Source organism: Anolis sagrei, chromosome 1 (genome assembly GCF_037176765.1).
Source record: "Anolis sagrei isolate rAnoSag1 chromosome 1, rAnoSag1.mat, whole genome shotgun sequence".
Lineage (NCBI taxonomy): Eukaryota > Metazoa > Chordata > Lepidosauria > Squamata > Dactyloidae > Anolis > Anolis sagrei.
Genome location: NC_090021.1, coordinates 334,778,406 through 334,798,299, shown reverse-complemented (window position 1 = coordinate 334,798,299; position 19,894 = coordinate 334,778,406). Strand labels below are relative to the sequence as shown.

General features: G+C 44.1%; 1 protein-coding gene across 7 annotated transcripts in view; it reads right to left on the bottom strand.

Moving 5' to 3' along the window:
* The window catches only part of KTN1 (kinectin 1), a 215,428-nt gene that overhangs the window by 119,993 nt on the left and 75,541 nt on the right, over positions 1 to 19,894 (bottom strand). For all 7 annotated transcript variants that reach the window (XM_067463085.1, XM_067463084.1, XM_067463087.1 and 4 more), the window contains exon 2: positions 6,825 to 7,383. In XM_067463085.1, coding sequence (XP_067319186.1) covers positions 6,825 to 7,347 — 523 coding nt within the window. In that variant the 5' untranslated portion in view covers positions 7,348 to 7,383. The remainder of the gene's footprint in view (positions 1 to 6,824; positions 7,384 to 19,894) is intronic.

Below are 19,894 nucleotides of genomic sequence, written 5' to 3'. Positions count from 1 at the left end.
TTGAGGAACACTGACTTAAGCAAATAAATGCACTATTGATTTACACACAGAATAATGAAATTCAATGTCTTTTGCTTCTAGGGAAAATCTAAAAAGCTACTCAGTGTCTCCCACAAACCAAGGGGGGAGACCCATGATCAATAGGAAACGCACAAGATGGTTGCTGTGGGTCTTTGTTTACATCGTGAAGATACAAAGAACCCCCACTTGCAGTCTGTGCAGGTTAAAAACTCCATGCAAACACTTCTCCTTCTAATGACAGGCTTTGTTCTGATACCCAAAACGGTACTAAGCACAGCTATAATTTAATGCAAGCACCTGGCTGAAAGGCTTAGGACAAAATAGTCGAAGAAGAACTCAAGCAAAAACAGTATGGGGAGTTACTCATAGCACAACTACTCTTGTTTCATTCACACTCTCCAACCAAAACATCTGGATCTGGGGACAAGTCCTTTGTGGACTGAAAGCTTACGTGGTCTCCATATTCGAAGTTGCGCTCCACAAATTGAGGCAATACTTTGGTCTAACAAAACCAGCAGGTGCAAAAGCATGATGGTGGTGGATCAACCCCACGGAGGTCCCAGGTGAAACTCCCGCTGCCTTGGCAAAGCTGTATATGACACAGCAGAGGACTCAAAGGCTTTTTCCTCGTGGAAGACACAAGGTCTAAGATTAATCCTGATGCCACATCCTCTTTTGAAGCAACTTCTTTTAATAAAGCATTGCCTCACTGGTCTTGTGCTGAGTACACGCAGCTGCTAAGACTCTGATCGAGAGGGTCACGGCTATTTTCGCTGGACAGGAAAGGTCTTCCATGGAAGAGGACAGGAGCTGACTCACTGCCACTGCCTTTATACTTCCTTTTGAGAAGCAAACTTTGTTTCATGTATTGTCGAAGGCTTTCATGGCTGAAATCACTGGGTTGTTGTAGGTTTTCCGGGCTATATGGCCATGTTGTAGAGGAATTTTCTCCTGACGTTTCGCCTGCATCTATGGCAAGCATCCTCAGAGGTAGTGAGACCTCACTACCTTTGAGGATGCTTGCCATAGATGCAGGCAAAACGTCAGGAGAAAATGCCTCTAGAACATGGCCATATAGCCCAGAAAACCTACAACAACCCAAACTTTGTTTCTCTAGGCAAGTATAGTTTTTAAAGTATCATAGAAGAAACGCTGCCACAATATCCTCAAGCAACTATTCCTAATGCCTGAATGAATTAGAAATTGGTACGTGCCTTAGGTAGCGTTTCAATATTTGATTTGGACCTTCCCAATAAAGGGAGAGGATTTGGTTGTAAGATATTTTTGCACAATTTTATTATTTATTTATTTACTGACTTACTTTATTTCTATACCGCTTTTCTCAGCCCTTAGACGACTCAAAGCGGTTTACATAGTACAAATTATCACAAGACAGTATCATAAGCAATTAAAACACATTTTACATAACAATCAATATCAATAAGCAATCATTATCATAACACCTCAACACCAAATCAGAAACCATTCTCATAATCCTTGTTCCATGTTCCTATGTTCGATTGCACCATATTCCTATAATCAATTGCACTGTTTAGCCAAACGCTTGTTCGAAGAGCCAGGTCTTCACCTTCCTCCGGAACGCCAACAGTGAAAGGGCTTGTCTGATGTCTACAGGTAGGGCATTCCACAGTCGAGGGGCCACCACCGAGAAGGCCCTGTCCCTCGTCCCTGCCAGGCGCGCCTGTGATGCAGGCAGGATCGAGAGCAGGGCCTCCAGAGACGATCTTAATGTCCTAGTCGGTTCATAGTTGGAGATGCGTTCGGAGAGGTAAGTAGGGCTGGAACCGTTTAGGGCTTTATAGGCTAACGCCAGCACTTTGAATTGTGCTCGGTAGCAGATTGGCAGCCAGTCGAGCTGGCGCAACAGAGGAGTGGTATGCTCCCTGAGTGCCGCTCCTGTTAGCAAACTGGCTGCCAAGCACTGGACCATCTGAAGCTTCCAAGCAGTCTTCAAGGGCAACCCCACATAGAGAGTGTTGCAGTAGTCTAGACGGGATGTAACCAGAGCGTGGACCACCATGGCCAAGTCAGATTTCCCAAGGTACGGGCGCAATTGGCGCACAAGTTTTAATTGTGCAAAAGCTCCCCTGACCACCGCCGAAACCTGGGGATCCAGGCTCAGCGATGAGTCCAGAGTCACTCCCAAGCTGCCCAATTTTGGCTCTGGTTACATCCCGCATAGACTACTGCAACGCTCTCTCGTGGGATTGCCTTTGAAGACGGTCCAGAAGATACAACTAGTCCAACGAACAGCAGCCAGGTTGTGTTGTAGGTTTTTTTGGGGCTATATGGCCATGTTCTAGAGGCATTCTCTCCTGACGTTTCGCCTGCATCTATGGCAAGCATCCTCAGAGGATGTAAGACCTCGCCTCTGAAGAGGCTTGCCATAGATGCAGGCAAAACATCAAGAGAGAATGCCTCTAGAATATGGTCATATAGCCCAAAAAACCCACAACAACCCAGTTCTTCCTAATGTTCAGGAAGAACTACAAGAAAGGAGATTCCATCTAAACATGAGGAAGAACTTCCTGACTGTGAGAGCTGTTCAGCAGTGGAACTCTCTGCCACGGAATGTGATGGAGACTCCTTCTTTGGAATCTTTTAAACAGAGGCTGGATGGCCATCTGTCAGGGGTGCTTTGAATGCAATGTTCCTGCTTCTTGGCAGGGGGTTGGACTGGATGGCCCATGAGGTCTCTTCCAACTCTATGATTCTAAGAAGCAGGAATATTGCATTCAAAGCACCCCTGACAGATGGCCATCCAGGCTGTGTTTAAAAGCTTCCAAAGAAGGAGCCTCCACTACACTCTGGAGCAGAGAGTTCCACTGCTTAGAAAATAATCATTGTCCAGCCAGCTATATGACAGTATTCACTAATATTTCCACCTGGAAAGCAAAAGCTTACTAGTCACGTTGAGTGTTGAATCATTAATTTTAAAGCGCTGCCATTTCTGTGGACACTCTTTTAAAAAGTGACTAAATAATTTACTGCCTCTTATTTTACCTTACTATGGATTATTTATGGTATACCATCTGTCAAATTAGAGTAGCTTTTGGCTAAACACAGCAACGATTATCTTCATTTGGACCGTGGGGAGGCAGCAAGTATTAGCGAGTATTTTCTCTGGAGAGTCGCTGAAGCATTGGAGATGATTTCTGTATTTGGATTAGTCCTCCAACTGGGAAAAGCACTGAAACGTTTTACTCAGGGAGACGATTCCAGTGGGGAGAGGAAGCAGTCTTGTAAAGGAGGCAAGTCTTGTAAAGAGTTATAACATGTCCCAAAATCTGTCCCTATCTTGATCTTCTTTTCCCATTGCTCTTTTAACCAGATTGGTTGGGTCTTTCTTCCATAGAATCATAGAAGCAAAGAGTTGGAAGAGACCTCATGGGCCATAATCCAGTCCAACCCCATTCTGCCAAGAAGCAGGAATATTGCATTCAAATCACCCCTGACAGATGGCCATCCAGCCTCTGTTTCAAAGATTCCAAAGAAGGAGCCTCCGTCACACTCCGGGACAGAGAGTTCCACTGCTGAACAGCTCTCACAGTCAGGAAGTTCTTCCTCATGTTCAAATGGAATCTCCTTGTAAAAGTAGAAACTTTTCTGTAAGGAAGAAAAACAGGGCCAACTGTTGCCATGAATTAACTGGGGTGTAGAGCCAACACCCCAAATTCATTGGGGTTACGGCAGGGCTGTTAAACTCCTTTCCATCAAGGGCTACATCAGCCTTATGGTTGCCTTCAAAGAGCCATTGAATCTGTGGATAGAGAACCCGTGGATACAAATGCCATCTATATTTTTTAACATAGTGGTTGGTGGAACCCACAATAGTGCAGTGGGTTAAACCCTTCTGCTGGCTGAGCTGCTGACTGAAAGGTCAGCGGTTTGAATCCAGGGAGCAGGGTGAGCTCCCGTCTATCAGTTTCAGCTTCTCATGCAGGGACGTGAGATAAGTTTTTTAATACTGGTAGCCAGATTTTGTTCATCTTCATGGTTTCCTCCTCCACTAACAGGCCAGGAAAGAGAGAACAACACTAAAAAACAGGGGAATTCCAGACAAGAAGCAATCAGGACCAGTTAATCACCTCCCAACAAAGTATTCCCCCAGGCAGGAAGCAGCCAAGCCTTGAGCTGAAAGGCTATTCAATGTTAATCAAGGTGGCCAATTGCAACATTCACTTTTGCCTCAAATAGACAAGAGTTTTTTCTTCCACCCTAGACATTATTTATATTTATACCTTACTTGCCTAGTTTCCAACAGACCTCAAAACTTCTGAGGATGTGGGCAAAACATCAGGAGAGAATGCTACGGGTTGCGTTTTCAGTTTTATGCTGCTGTAATTTGTGTTTGGGCTTGGCCTCATGTAAGCCGCACCGAGTCCCCATCGAGGAAGATGGTGGCGGGATACAAATAAAGATGATGATGATGATTATTATTATTATTATACATCCCGAAAAACTCACAGCAACCCAAAAACATAGTGGTTGGTGCTCTTTCGTTTTCATCCTATTTGTATTCCCAGATGTTATTGAATGACAACTCCCATCACTTTTGATGACCCTCCACGTGGACTGGGGATAATGAAAATGGCAACTCAACAACATCTGTGGCTCTGAAGCTGGGTAAAGGGAAAAAATGAAATGCAGAGACAGAATGGGGAACTATGCCTGGCTCGAGAACAGTACATGTGAAAAAGATCTTGGGAGGCCTCGTGGACAACAAGTTAAACATGAGCCAACAATGTGATGTGGCAGCAAAAAAAGCCAATGGGATTTTGGCCTGCATCAATAGGAGCATAGTGTCTAGATCTAAGGAAGTAATGCTACCTCTCTACTCTGCCTTGGCCAGACCACACCTTGAATATTGTGTCCAATTCTGGGCACCGCAATTGAAGAGAGATATTGACAAGCTGGAATGTGTCCAGAGGAGGGCGACTAAAATTATCATGGGTCTGGAGAACAAGCCCTATGAGGAGCGGTTTAAATAGCTGGGCATGTTTAGCCTGAAGAAGAGAAGGCTGAGAGGAGACATGATAGCCATGTATAAATATGTGAGAGGAAGCCACAGGGAGGAGGGAGCAAGCTTGTTTTCTGCTTCCTTGGAGACTAGGACGCAGAACAATGGCTTCAAACTACAAGAGAGGATATTCCATCTGAACATGAGGAAGAACTTCCTGAGTGTGAGAGCCATTCAGCAGTGGAACTCTCTGCCCCGGAGTGTGGTGGAGGCTCCTTCTTTGGAAGCTTTTAAACAGAGGCTGGATGGCCATCTGTCAGGCGTGATTTGAATGCAATTTTCCTGCTTCTTGGCAGGGGGTTGGACTGGATGGCCCATGAGGTCTCTTCCAACTCTTTGATTCTATGATTAAAGTGTTAAAGGACATTTTAAAGTCAGACATCATATCTACAGGCTTTGTATCTAAATCTAAACTCCACTCTCCTGACTAAACTGAACACACTGAAGCCTTCCAGATGCTATGGCAGCACAACTCCTATCAGCTCTAATCATAATATCTAATGATAAGAAATACAGTCATAGGAGGCCCTGCTCTCGGTCCCGACTTCTTCACAGTTGCGACTGGCATAGAAAAGAGACAGGGCCTTCTCAGTGGTGGCCCCTCTGCTGTGGAACCCCCTCCTTAGGGATATTAGATCAGCCCCTTCCCTCCTGACCTTCCGCAGAAAAATGAAAACATGGCTTTTTGAACAAGCCTTTGGGAACCTAGTGCTATAGATAAACACGGAACTATGTGAAATCGAATACTGGAATGGCTTAGATGATGTTTTTGGACAACGAGGCTAATAGTGAAGATAGTGATATTATATGTATTAAAAGGTTTTAATGTATATCTATATAAAGAAAAATGTAATGTTCGTTTGTGAGATTTGTTGTTGTTCATTCGTTCAGTCGTCTCCGACTCTTCGTGATCTCATGGACCAGCCCACGCCAGAGCTCCCTGTCGGCCGTCACCACCCCCAGCTCCCTCAAGGTCAGTCCAGTCACTTCAAGGATGCCATTGTGAGATTAACAGAACTCAAAAACCCCTGGATGAATTGACACCAAATTTGGACACAAGACACCTAACAACCCAATGTATGTCCTTCACTCAAAAAAATTGATTTTGTAATTTGGGCGTTGTAGTTGCTGGGATTTATAGTTCACCTACAATCAAAGAGCATTCTGAACCCCACCAACCTTGGAATTGAACCAAACTTGGCACACAGTTCTCCCATGACCAACAGAAAATACTGGAAAGGTTTGGTAGGCAGTGTCCTTTTGTTTTGGAGTTGTAGTTCACCTACATCCAGAAATCACTGTGGACTCAAACAATGATGGATCTGGACCCAACTCTACATGAATACTCAATATGCCCAAATGTGAACACTGGTGGAGTTTGGGGAAAATAGAATCTTGACATTTGGGAGTTGTAGTTGCTGGGATTTACAGTTCACCAAAATCACAAAGCATTCTGAACCCCACCAATGATAGAATTGGGCCAAACCTCCCACACAGAACCCCCATGAGGGCCACAGCAATGCGTGGCAGGGGAGTGCTAGTATTTTATAATTCTGTTTTAAATTTTTATTGTAATTTTTACATTGTTTTAAAGGTATTGAATACCAATGTTGCAAAGCTGCCTTGAGTCAACTTCGGATTCAAGAAAGGTGGGGTAGAAATATCGTTAATTAATTAATTAAGGAGACTCAAAGTGGTGAAGTACCCATGTCTCCTCCCTCCCCTCCTCTCCCCTCCAAAATCAATATAGTAACATGGGTACCTATTCCGTTTTTCTGCTTCTTTTGCCCAGCCTTCTTCTTAGACACAACTGGCTCTGAAGGTGGGGTAGGCTGTTTGGTAACAGGCAACGGTTCGGCTTTCTTCCCAGTGGGTTTGGCCCCATCCGCTTCTTTCGAGGCGTGCTCCTCTGGGCTCGCTTTGTGTTTTTTCTCCTTCTTCTTGCGCTCTCGGAGGCCGGCGGGGGCCTCTGTCACCCCCACCTGGGAAGGAAGCAGGTGCTCGTCCTCGGCCCCCAAAGCGTCCGACAGTCTGAAGTCCCGGGGGGTGCTTTCCGAGTCGGATTCGTGAAGGGTCCCGTTTTGGGCCTCCTTCTTCTTGCTCTTCTTCTTTTCTGCTTTCTTTTTGTCTATCTTGGCTGGCGGAAACTTTTGGTCCCTCTTCTGTTTCGCGAGGGCTTCGTCGTACAGTGTTTCTTTCATGAACAGCCAGAAAAAGAGGAAGATCACGGCAATCACGACGGATGGGACCAGGACGATAAAATAGGTAGACTCATAGAACTCCATTGTGCTTTTTCTTGACTACTGGGTATAAGAATAAATCTGGAAGGGGAGAAAAAGAGAGGTCAGTAAGTAGACTTATTGGAAAAAGACAATGCTTTAAAGATTGTCGGGTTGTTGCATTTGCTGATTTCACCTTTGTGGATTTCATTATTTGGGTCATTTAAGGTGGAATTGGGTGTCAAACAGAGATGTCTCAACCTTATTTTCCATCTTCATCGCTATGATACTTCATCTTGTTGGTGGAAAGCTTCCCACCAGAGTGGAAATTACCTATCGAACAGATGGTAAGCTATTTAACCTCAGCAGATTGAAAGCCAAACCAAGAACTCCAATATGCCGATGATAACATAGTCTGTGCACATTCAGAAGAAGACCTACAAGCTACCCTTAACACCTTTGCAAAAGCATACAAGAAGATTGCCTCTCATTGAACATCGAGAAAACCAAAGTGCTGTTCCAGCAGTCACCAGCCAACCCCTCTCCAATGCCAGAGATACAGCTTAATGGTGTAACGTTAGAAAATGTTGACCATTTCCACTACCTTGGCAGCCACCTCTCCACCAAAGTCAACATCGACACTGAAATACAACACTGCTTGAGCTCTGTGAGTGCAGCATTTTTCCAAATGAAGCAGAAAGTGTTTGAGGACCGGGACATCCGTAGGGATACCAAGGTGCTTGTCTATAAAGCTATTGTCCTCCCAACCCTGCTATATGCCTGCGAAACGTTGACTGTCTACAGACGTCACATGCAACTCCTGGAACGATTCCATCAGCGCTGCCTCCGGAAAATCCTGCAAATCTCTTGGGAAGACAAGCGGACAAATGTCAGCGTGTTGGAAGAAGCAAAGACCACCAGTATTGAAGCGATGGTCCTCTGCCATCAACTCCGCTGGACTGGCCACATTGTCCGAATGCCCAACCACCGTCTCCCAAAGCAGTTGCTCTACTCCGAACTGAAGAACGGAAAACGGAATGTTGGCAGGCAGGAAAAAAGATTTAAAGATGGGTTCAAACCCAACTTTAAAATCTCTGGCATAGACACTGAGAACTGGGAAGCCCTGGCCCTTGAGTGCTCCAGATGGAGGTCAGCTGTGACCAGCAGTGCTGCAGAATTTGAAGGGGCATGAATGGAGGGCAAAAGAGAGAAACATGCCAAGAGGAAGGCTCGTCAAGCCAACCCCGACAGAGACCGCCTTCCACCTGGAAACCAATGCCTTCACTGTGGGAGAAGATGCAGATCAAGAATAGGGCTCCACGGTCATCTACGGACCCACAAGAATACTGACCCTGGAAGAGTATCCTACTCGTCCAACGAGGGATCGCCTAAGGACAGCACCGCATGGGAACAACTAATACCCATACACATTTTGACTTGAAAGGTCAGCGTCCCTATGTTCTTTTTTTCTTTTCTTTTTTGCTTGAAATCTCTCTTATACACCAGAGAATCACTGCCACTTGGTGTAGGCATTCCCATGGTAAGTGGTGTAATTGTCTCATTCCCTTAAACATATTTCCCAGCATTCACTTACATATATTTCTCACAAACACAGGAGAGAAGGTGGAAAAAGTCCAAAAGCTAGAAAATGTAATAGCAACCATATTTAATGGGTTGCACAGAGAAGCCCACAGGACTACAGAAATCAAATCTTAGTCTGGAGTATCAGTATGACAAGACTGCAAAGATGCTGCAAGACCCCTTGGCAGGACTAAAGAAAATCAATGACCATCTAATACAGTGGTTCTCAACCTTCCTGATGCCACGACCCCTTAGTACAGGTCCTCACGTTGTGGTGACCCCCAACCATAACGTTATTTTCGTCGCTACTTCATAACTGTAATTTTGCTACTGTTATGAATCGTTATGTAAATATCTGATATGCAGGTTGCATTTTAAGTCACTGGACCAAATTTGGCACAAATACCCGATACACCCCAAATTTGAATACTGGTGGGGTTGGAGGGAGAATTGATTTTGTCATTTGGTAATGCTGGAGTTGCTGGGATTTTAGTTCACCTAAAATCAAAGAGCCTTCTGAACTCCATGAATGATAGAATTGAATCAAACATGGCACACAGAATTCCCATGACCAAGAGAAAATACTGGGAAGGTCTGGTGGACATTGACCTTGAGTTTTTGGAGTTGTAGTTCACCTACATCCAGAGAACACTGTGGACTCAAGCAATGATGGATCTGGATCAAACTTGGCACAAATACTCAATATGCCCAAATGTGAACACTGGTAGAGTTTGGAGAAAATAGATCTTGACATTTGGGAGTTGTAGTTGTTGGGATTTATAGTTCACCCACAATGAAATAGCATTCTGAACCCCACCAATGATAGAATTGGACCAAACTTTCAACACAGAACCCCCATGACCAACAAAAAATACTATGTTTTCTGATGGTCTTTGGCGACCCCTCTGACACCCCCTCGCGACCCCCACAGGGGTCCCGACCCCCAGGTTGAGAAACACTGATCTAATACCTTTTTCATAGACTCCAGCACTGGCTTAATTTTCCTTTTTGGACTAAGTAGTCTAAATCACACACAGTTATACATGGGAATATTCCAAATGAGGTCTGACTAGAATAGAGTGGAGTTATGACTTCCCTCAATTTTGAGCCTAAAAAAGCTTTTATTCACATAAATCACTGAAGAACAAAATATTCTGGCCTTTGCCACTAGTCTTGGGTCACTGGAAAGCTGCACCTCTGTTTCCCATGGAAAAAATCATGACAAAAGAAACACAGTAAACCAAATCTAGTGATCAGTGGAAAATCAGCAATAGTAGGCCATCCACATTCACCAAGATTGGAGACACAAGACTCCTATGAAAGGGAGGAAATGACAAACAAAAAAATCAATTTTTAATTTGAGATAATATCTCTTTAAGAATGTACAGGTCCTCCAATGTGATTTTATGATCAATGTCCACTGGAGGCTGATCTCAGAATTGTACTGGAGGACCTACAAATGCCTAAAAAAGTGTTCTCTCCAAGAATCTCTAGGTCAGTGGTGCTCAACCTGTGGGTCCCCATATGTTTTGGCCTTCAACTCTCAGAAATCCTAACAGCTGGGAAACTGGCTGAGATTTCTGGGAGTTGTAGGCCAAAACACCTGGGGACCCACAAGCTGAGAACCACTACTCTAGGTCCTCCAATGCAAACCTATGGTCAACGTCTGGTGGAGGACTTAGAGCTAAAATATTAATTACTAGCCGTCCCCTGCCATGCATTGCTGTGGCCCAGTCGGGAAAATAAAGTAATGTGAAAGTGTGGGTTTCTAATATATGTAATTTCTTTCTGCTTGTGGGTAAGCAGTATTTCTTGCTGTTTCTTTGTCAGTATTGATGTAGACATTGCCTGGTTTGCCTACTCTGGAACACACAACATATCATTGTTCTTCTTTAGAGGTCCCTTTTCAAATCTAGGATACTATATCTGTGTGTATGTGTGAATCATATCTATCTCTCTATATCTATGGCTGGATGACTCTTTGTCAGGAGGGCATTTTGTTTCCCTGGTGGAGGGAGTTGGACTGGATGGCCTTAAGTATTTTCTGTTGGTCATGGGGGTTCTGTGTGGGAAGTCTGCCCCAATTCTGTCGTTCGTGGGGTTAAGAATGCTCTTTGGTTGTAGGTGAACTATAAATCCCAGTAACTACAAATCCCAAATGTCAACGTCTATTTTCCTCAAACTCCATTTGTGTGCATATTTGGGCATATGGAATATTCCATCATTGTTTGAGTCCACAGTGCTCTCTGGATGGAGGTGAACTACAACTCCCACACTCAAGGTCAATGCCCACCAAACCGTTCTAGTATTTTTGTTGATCATGGGAGTTTTGTGTGCCATGTTTGGTTCAATTCCATCCTTGGTGGAGTTCAGAATGCTCTTTGATTGTAGGTTAACTATAGTCCCCAGCAACTACAACTCCCAAATGACAAAATCAATTTTTTTGAATGATAGTCACTCGTTGGCTTGATAGGTGTATGGTGTCCAAATGTAGTGTCAATTTGTCCAGTGGTTTTTGAGTTATGTTAATCCCACAAACGAACATTACATTTTTCTTTATATAGATTAAATCCATGAATAATTAAACCTGCAAATGTGGAGGAACAACTGTACTTGGATGCCCACTTCATCTTCTCTCCCTATTCTTTCCTCCTTTTGTATGATGTCGGTTAGATCATGAGCCTGCAGATAGGGAATGCCTTATACTTTAATATCTGTAGAGCATTTGGAAAGTCATGGGTTCTTTATGAGCATTACAATAATAATACTCAAGCCCACAGTGGCCAAATTTCCCTTTTGGGGTTAATTGAAGTAGTCTACATTACTACATATATAGGAACATTCAAATCAACAACTAGGACAGGCCAGAATCTCCTTGAATAAGAAAACAATTAAGTTAATAGAGATTTTATTTTACAATGCTTTTTAAAAAGCAATAAAGGGATTAAAAGCTGTACTGCAATCACTTCTGTTATTTTAAAATCTGGATATTTGTCTTGTTTGTGTATGGTAAAACATTTCCGGACGGAAAAGAGGGACAAACCCACAACTCAAACTAAAGCAACCAATAGTATTACGGCTCCTTTGGGACTAAAATACATCTCATGAAATGGGCTGGAGTCCAAAAAAGCTCATATATACCACAGAAAAACGATCAGTCTTGAAGGTGCTACAAAATCCCTTGTTTGTTTGTTTTTTTGTTTTGTTTTTTCTGCAAAGGACTAACACAGCTAAATCCCTTATCCAAACGTTTCCAAAGTGAAATTGAGGTGAGAGGCTTCAAAAATTGACCTGAAACTTAAAAGGGTGCCACACATCAGGGATCTCATTCCTAGAGTTGACGTAAGTCAAAATTGAACTTGATGGCAAACATCAACAACAAAAACATGGCGCAAAGTTAACAATTGACAGCAAAGCCTCTCGAGTTAATGATGGTGAAGGAGTAGCAATTTTCTCCCCAACATGCCAGGACTAGGATCAAATTTGTGCCCTTTGGCTGCATTTCTTACTTTCCTTTTCTTCCTTCCATTTCTTCCCTCCATCCTTTTTTCCCCTTCCCCTCCTTCCTTCCCTTTACCTTCCCTTCCCCTTCCTTCCTTTCTTTTCTCTTCCCCTCCTTCCTTCCCTTTCCCCTCCTTCCTTCCTTTTCTCTTCCCCTCCTTCCTTCCCTTCCCCTTCCCTTCCCCTTCCTTCCTTCGCTGCCCCTCCTTCCTTCCCTTTTCTTTCCCCTCCTTCCTTCCCTTCCCCTTCCCCTCCTTCTTTCCCTTTCCCTTCCCTTTCCCTTCCTTCCTTCCCCTCCTTCCTTCCCTTTCCTTTCTCCTCCTTCCTTCCCTTCCCCTCCTTCTTTCCCTTTCCCTTCCCCTCCTTCCTTCTCTTTCCCTTCCCCTCCTTCCTTCCCTTCCCCTCCTTCCTTCCCTTTACCTTCCCTTCCTTCCCTTTCCCCTCCTTCCTTCCCTTCCCTTTCCTTTCCCTTTCCCTTCCCTTCCCTTCCCCTCCTTCCTTCCCTTTCCCTTCCCTTTCCCCCCTTACCCCTCCTTCCTTCCTTTTCTCTTCCCCTCCTTCCTTTCCTTTCCCTTCCCTCCTTTCTTCCCTTCCTTTCCTTCATGAGGCACCACTCTAAGCAGCTGTGCTCTACTTGGTGCATAGGATGGTTTGGGAAAAGTAAAACTCAAGAATTACTCAGTATACTGCCTGTGCGTACATGGAGTTGAACCTTAGGTTCATAAATGCATCTTGTTCTCTTAACCACACTGATTCGTGTTTAAATTTCACTGATTTTATAAGGAGCCACACAACACTCCCAAAATACCCAGCCATAAGAGGTGGTTGGCAAAGGCAATAGGTGGGAATCTAGATTTTAAGATTACAAATGTGGGTAATCCTACACATTTCTTCAGAGTTGAGGTTGAAAGAGCGTGAGACTTTCCAAATTCAAGGGCAGGGGAAAGTAGCATTGATAGGTTCATTGGTCCAAACTCAGGGCTTTGAGTGCTTTATTCATAAAATGTTGGGTTTGAATCACTGTTTATTGAACCATATTTATTTTGAAGTAGAGTTGCATTTATGTTGTTTCTTTTTTCCAACATATGGTAACCCTACAGCAAATCTGTGCCAGGATTATTGTTGAGGATTTTTGTTTTGTTTTGTTTTGTTTTGCAAAATCTGTTCAGAGCGGAGTTGCCATTGCCTTCTTCTGAGGCTGAGAAAATGTAACTTCCCCAAGATCACCCAGTACATTTTCACAGCAGGGTTTCTAATTATTGTCTCCAGAATCTTACATATACTTAATCAGATGCTTATGTGTATGTTTAACATATGTACCACAGGTGGGCATAACTTGGGACCTCTCCTTGCAGAGAACAGCCAAGTCTATTGAATTTCATTGGCGTAAAGGGAAAGGCAGAGGGAGAGAGAATTATGTTTTAGTTTGTTCTGAAGAATTTGTCAAAATGCGTGACCGCATTTCTGTATACGAACCCACACAATCTCTTTGATCTTCTGGAGAGGCCCTGCTCGCGATCCCATCTGCATCGCAAGCGCAATTGGTGGGGATGAGGGACAGGGCCTTCTCAGTGGTGGCCCCTTGACTCTGGAACTCACTCCCCAAGGACATCAGGCATGCCCCAACACTGGCAGTCTTTAGGAGGAGCTTGAAAACGTGGTTGTTCCAGTGTGCCTTCCCAGAATAAGGAAACTCCAAGCAATTTGTCCCGAATGCACTTTAATAGAGACCTAGGATCGTCTGCACGCCCCACTTATCTTCAAAATACCTATCCTATTTCACCTGGTCATGCCCAGCATTTTTTTAACAATTTTAATTATTACACTTGGCCCTGCCATAGGTTCTTTTAATGCGTCGTGGTGTTATTGTTGATGTTTACTGCTTGTTTATGAGTTTATTTATTGTTGTGTTGTTGTTGTTGTTGTTTTACTGATGTATTTGGGCTCGGCCTCGTGTAAGCCGCACCGAGTCCTTCAGGAGATGGTAGCAGGGTACAACTAAAAGATTATTATTATTATTATTATTATTATTATTATAAAATGTGTAAATTAGACTATATATATTTAGGACAGAAAAAATGAGGTTGTACAATTTGAACAAAGTGAAACTGATATGAATTCATGACAAAATGAAAACATTTTTCCAATGACTGTACACACCCACAGTCATTGGGTAGTGAGGTTTCATGATCTTTTTGCAAGAACATTGCTCAATGAAATATATATACACACACACACACACACACACACACACACACACACATATATATATATATATATATATATATATATATATATAAACGGGCCAGGTTTTAGCACAGCAGGTTAAACTGCCAGCTGTAGTAAATCTTGCTGATTGAAAGGTCGACAGTTCAAGCCTGGGGTGAGCTCCCAACCGTCGGCCCAGCTTTTGCTCACCTAGCAATTCGAAAACAGTAATGTGTGTGGATACATAGGTACCGCTTAGGCAGGGAGTTAATAAAAGGCACACATGTGGCAGGCATGTAGCCAGGGAGGGTCTTGAGGGGCTTTAGCCCCCCCCCCCCGAAATTCTCATGGTGGTCCGCGAGAAGGACTTACTGGTGCTTTATTTAAACTGTTATGTTTATTCATATCATGATCTGATCGCCATGCTCAATATATCCCATATGCATGGGGGTATTGGGGTAACGATACAAAGGTTTGCTAGGGTAGACCCTCTTTCACTCAGACTCAGCCCCCCCCCCCCAATCAAAATCCTGGCTACGGGCCTGCCATGTGGACATGCCGGCAATTCAGTCGAGAGAGTGTCTAAAGACAACAAAGCTCCTAGGCATGGAAGATGGAGCAACAGCACCTCCTGTGGCCAGAGTTGAGCATAGGCTCCATATGCCGGAGATGCAAAAAGATGGGGAAAGCCTTTACCTCTGTTTATGTATTGTCTGTCTTTGTTAATTGTATAATGACATTGAATGTTTGCCGTATAGGTGTACTGTAATCCGCCCTGAGTCCCCTCAGGGAGATAGGGTGGAATAAAAATAAAGTATATTATTATTATTATGATTATTATTATTATTATTATTATTGTGTGTGAAAGAGATTTGAAAGCAAACCACCATTTCTATATATGTCTGTGGGATTTTTTTATATCTAAGTTCAATGGCCACCCCATATTAAAAAGTAATATGAATGTCACTAAGTATATCCTTATCGTAAAGTCTACAATCCATTGTTTGCAGTGCTGGCTTCAATTGGGCGCTGCCCTCCTCTTTCCTGCTTTGCACCATGCACCGACCCGTAAGCTGTGAAACTGTTCGTGTTAAGACACACGCCCTGCTTCAGAATGCATCCACTTCCCCCTCTACTACCCAGATTTCTACGCTCAAAATGCAGGGCCTTTTAGTGCCACACCCCTGGAACCAGATTTATAGGGCACCACTTGGAAAATACAACCAGCAGGTATAAAATTAAAAGGTACAGGAAACTGGTTAGCTGACCGAACCTAAAGAATGCTAAGCAATGGCTCAAGTGACCACTGGGGTGCCACAGAGTTCTGTCCTGGGCCCACCGACATTCAACATCTTTATTAATGACGTGGATGGTGGAATAGAAAGCATGCAGATCGGATTTGCAGATTTTTTTTGTGATGTCAGGAGTGACTGCAAGTTGCTCCTGGTGTGAGAGAATTGGCTGTCTGCAAGGACGTTGCCTAGGGGATGCCTGGATGATTTGATGTTTTTATCATCCTTGTGGGAGGCTTCTCTCATGTCCCCGCATGAGGAGCTGGAGCTGATAGAGGGAGCTCATCCGCCTCTCCCTGGATTCGAACCTGCGACCTGTTGGTCTTCAGTCCTGCCGGCACAGGGGTTTAACCCACTGTGCCACTGGGGGCTTTGCAGATTTGCAAATGGCACTAAATTGGAAGAGCTAATACCCCAGAGGACAGAATCGGAATCCAAAATGGCCTTAAAAAATTAGAAAGCTGGACCAAAACTAACAAAATGAACTCCAACTCAGGCAGCAAAAATGAAATGCGCAGATATAAAGTGGGTTACACCTGGCTTGACAACAGTCCACGTAAAAGTAGTCTTGGAAGACCATAAGATGAACATGTCAACAGTGGGATGTGGCGGCAAAAAAGGTCCATGTGATTCTAGGCTGCATTGCAGAGTATAGTGTCTGGATCAAGGGAAGCATGGCCTGGCCTCACCTGGAATAGCCCCATGTCTAGTTCTGTGCACCACAATTCAAGGATATTGACACGCTGGAACTAGTCCAGAGAAGGGACATGTTCCAGGTCAAGGCCCTATAAGGAACGGCTGAGGAAGCTGGTCTTGTTTAGCTTGGAGAAAAAAAGGACTTGAGAGGGAGCAGGAGAGCAATGCTTAAATATTTGAATGGATATCACATTAAGGAGGGGGCAAGCTTGGTTTGGTTTGATGTTGTTTTTCCTGCTCTGGAGACTAGGCTCAGAGCAATGGATTCAAATTGTAGGAAAGGAGATTCCATCTAAACATTAGGAATAACATTTTTATGATAAGAGCTGTTCAAGACTAGAAGATGCTACCAAGGAGTCTCCATCTATGGAGCGTTTTGAGAAGAAGCTGGATGGCCATAAGTCAGGAGGACTCGGATTGTGTGTTCCTTCATAGCAGAATGGTGACGATAGGGTGGCCCAATGGTCTCCTCCTATTCTATGATTCTATGCCGATCCCTCAGGCATGGGGAACTTTGGGCCCTCCGGTGTTTTGGGTCTTCAACTCCCACATTCCAAGGAGTCTCATGGAGTCTCCATCTTTCGTGCATTTTGAGAAGAAGCTGGATGGCCGTAAGTCAGGAGGACTCAGATTGTGTGTTCCTTCATAGCAGAATGGAGATGCCCTGTGGTCTCCTCCTATTCTATGATTCTACACCGATCCCTCAGGTCGGTGTAGAACAGGCATGGGGAACCTTGGGCCCTCCAGTGTTTTGGTCTTCAACTCCCTCAATTCTAAGCTGCCTACCAGCTGTTAGGAATCGTGGGAGTTGAAGTCCAAAACACTTGAAGGGTCCAAGCTTGCCCATGCCTGGTGTAGACAGAGCTGGATCAGCTCTATGAGGGCAAAATCTGCACACAGCATTGCTCCACCTTAACCAAAACCAGAGAAAAGTCCAAATTCTGGCACAGAACTCTGACCGGAAACCACAAATGACGTACTGAAGCTCTGGACCATTACCAAAAGCACGACCAACAAAGAAATCCCTGTCCTTTCATGGGAGAACAACTACACAGCCTCTCTACTATTTAGAGAACAGGTCTGTCACTGAGCACACTGTGAAATCACCTCCAGGGTGGCTGCAGATTCCAAAAACACATTTATCATTTCATGCTTTTAGTATCATGGGTGGTCCTCCGATGTTACAGAATTTCCACAACCAATGCTCCTCATAAACGTCCCTTGACCGCTGTTTGCTCTCCAGTTTTAATCCCGCAACGTGCTTTGTGAGCTGTGCTGAAGGCCAAAATGCAGAATGCAAATCATTTTATAAATACGTCAAAACTACTATATGTCTGTTTGTTGCCTCAAGGGTTATATGTGAATGTGTGTGCACAAGTCACCTGTCAACTTCTGGAAACCTCATAAATATTGTAATAAATATTCAGAGCTGGTTTGCCATTGCCTCCCTCTCAAATGCAACCTAGAGCACCTGACATTCCTTGGCAATCTCCCACCCAAATACTAATCAGGGCTGGCCCTCTTTAGCCTCCAATAGCAGATGAAATTAGGCACCAACATAATATTTAGCCCCGGTCAATTGCGTTTTCCTCCTTCCCAACTGCCACTGCCCTCCTGAGTGAAGTAGAGATGAAGAATTAGGCCCAGCTCCATTACGTTTGGACCTTCTTCCATCTCAACTCCCACTTGCTTTGGTCTCAGAGAAAGAAAAAAAAAAAGATACAGACACAGCTTCATCATGCCTAGGTTCAGATTAAAAGATCTCTCTTCATCCAACTTCAATTGCTCTGTGTGTTGGTACAGCTGTACCAGAAGCTCCCACTTTATTTGCCTTGTATTAAGTGTTTGCTTGCAGCCCAAGGCTTGGGATTTTGCAGAAGGGTGGCTTCCTGTTAAAGTTTGCAGTTATAGGGCAGGCCCCCTGTCCATCATTGTTAAATTTGGTTCCACCCCCTGTTCAGGACAATTGAGAAGGGAAGGGAGCAATTTTCAGTTAGTCTCAGCAAGGAAAGTCAATGTACAGGACATGTACAGACTTTCTCCTGTACAAAGGCTTCAACCCTTAAGACCTCCCGGGGCAGAACAGTCTTAAGAGCATCTAAAGATTCCCAAAGGTTCCCAGGGAAACAGCCTTACAGCCCCGAGGAATTTCGGAGGGAATAACAGCTTTAAACATCAAGAACTCCAGCTAAGTGACTACAGGCCTACTGGTAGGTCCACTCGGTTTTGAGATGCAGTTCAGCCCGGTAGTGGATCCACATCAGTTAGGTGTAGGATCACAGCCTGGGAGAAGTTTGGAAAGGGATTTTCCTTTAGAGTAAAAGCAACAGTTAGAAGCCACCAGTTGCACAAAGCCTGGAAGCATTTGTTTAACCTTTTGAAGACAAAAGAAGTTTCTGTTGATTGTTCACCAATAAAAGAATTTGTTATATTTTACAAGCCCTCTAGAGACTGTTTATGGTGAAAATCCTTACGAATTTCTCTTCGGGGCCCCTGGCTTCCCACTGGGCTAAAGTTGCACGTCCCCCTCGATGGACTGTCACCTTGTCGTGGTGAGGGGGCTTGCGCGTTCCAATGAACCTGTAGGCACAACAACTGGAGTCGTGCACTCCCAGGAGTGGCCGCGGGGGAGGTTCCAGACCAAGCACAGTCTGAAGACCCAAAGACCTCAACGGCGGAGCAGGCGGAGGATAACATGGCACATGTTACAACGGCTGCGAAGGCGGAAGAAGGCTGCAACAGACTGAGAAGCCACGGTCATTGTGTTAAACTACATCACCAATGGAACCTCACTCTGTGAAGTCTGTATGTTGATCAGTTGTGCACTGACCTCCACACATTAAAAAAACCCACGCACAGGCGTCTTCCAAAGTAAGTAAGTAAGTAAGTAAAGTTGCACGTCCTGTTTTAAAAGCAATTCGTTTCAAGCCCAGCACGCGACAGAACACTCTGGCTTTTGAGGAAGAGAAAAAGAGGCAGTGTCTGCTGGACTCAATCTCCTCCCACATTACAATGACAAAAATAATGATCATTGGTCATTTACATGACCAATGCAACAGATAAAATCACTGAAATAGCTAAAGATTTTCTGTACCTTGATTCACCAAAAATCAAAATGGGGACTGTAAATAGAGAAGTCAGAAGATGACTAGGACTTGGAAGCATGGTAGTAAAGTAGCTGGATATAATGCTCAAGTATAAAGTTGCATCTTTAAATACCAAAATCAGAACTACTCATGTCTCAATATTTCTAATTTCCATGCAACGGCTAAACAGTAAAGAAAGCTGACGGGAAAATCAATTTATGTAAATGACAGCGATGAAGAAGATACCAT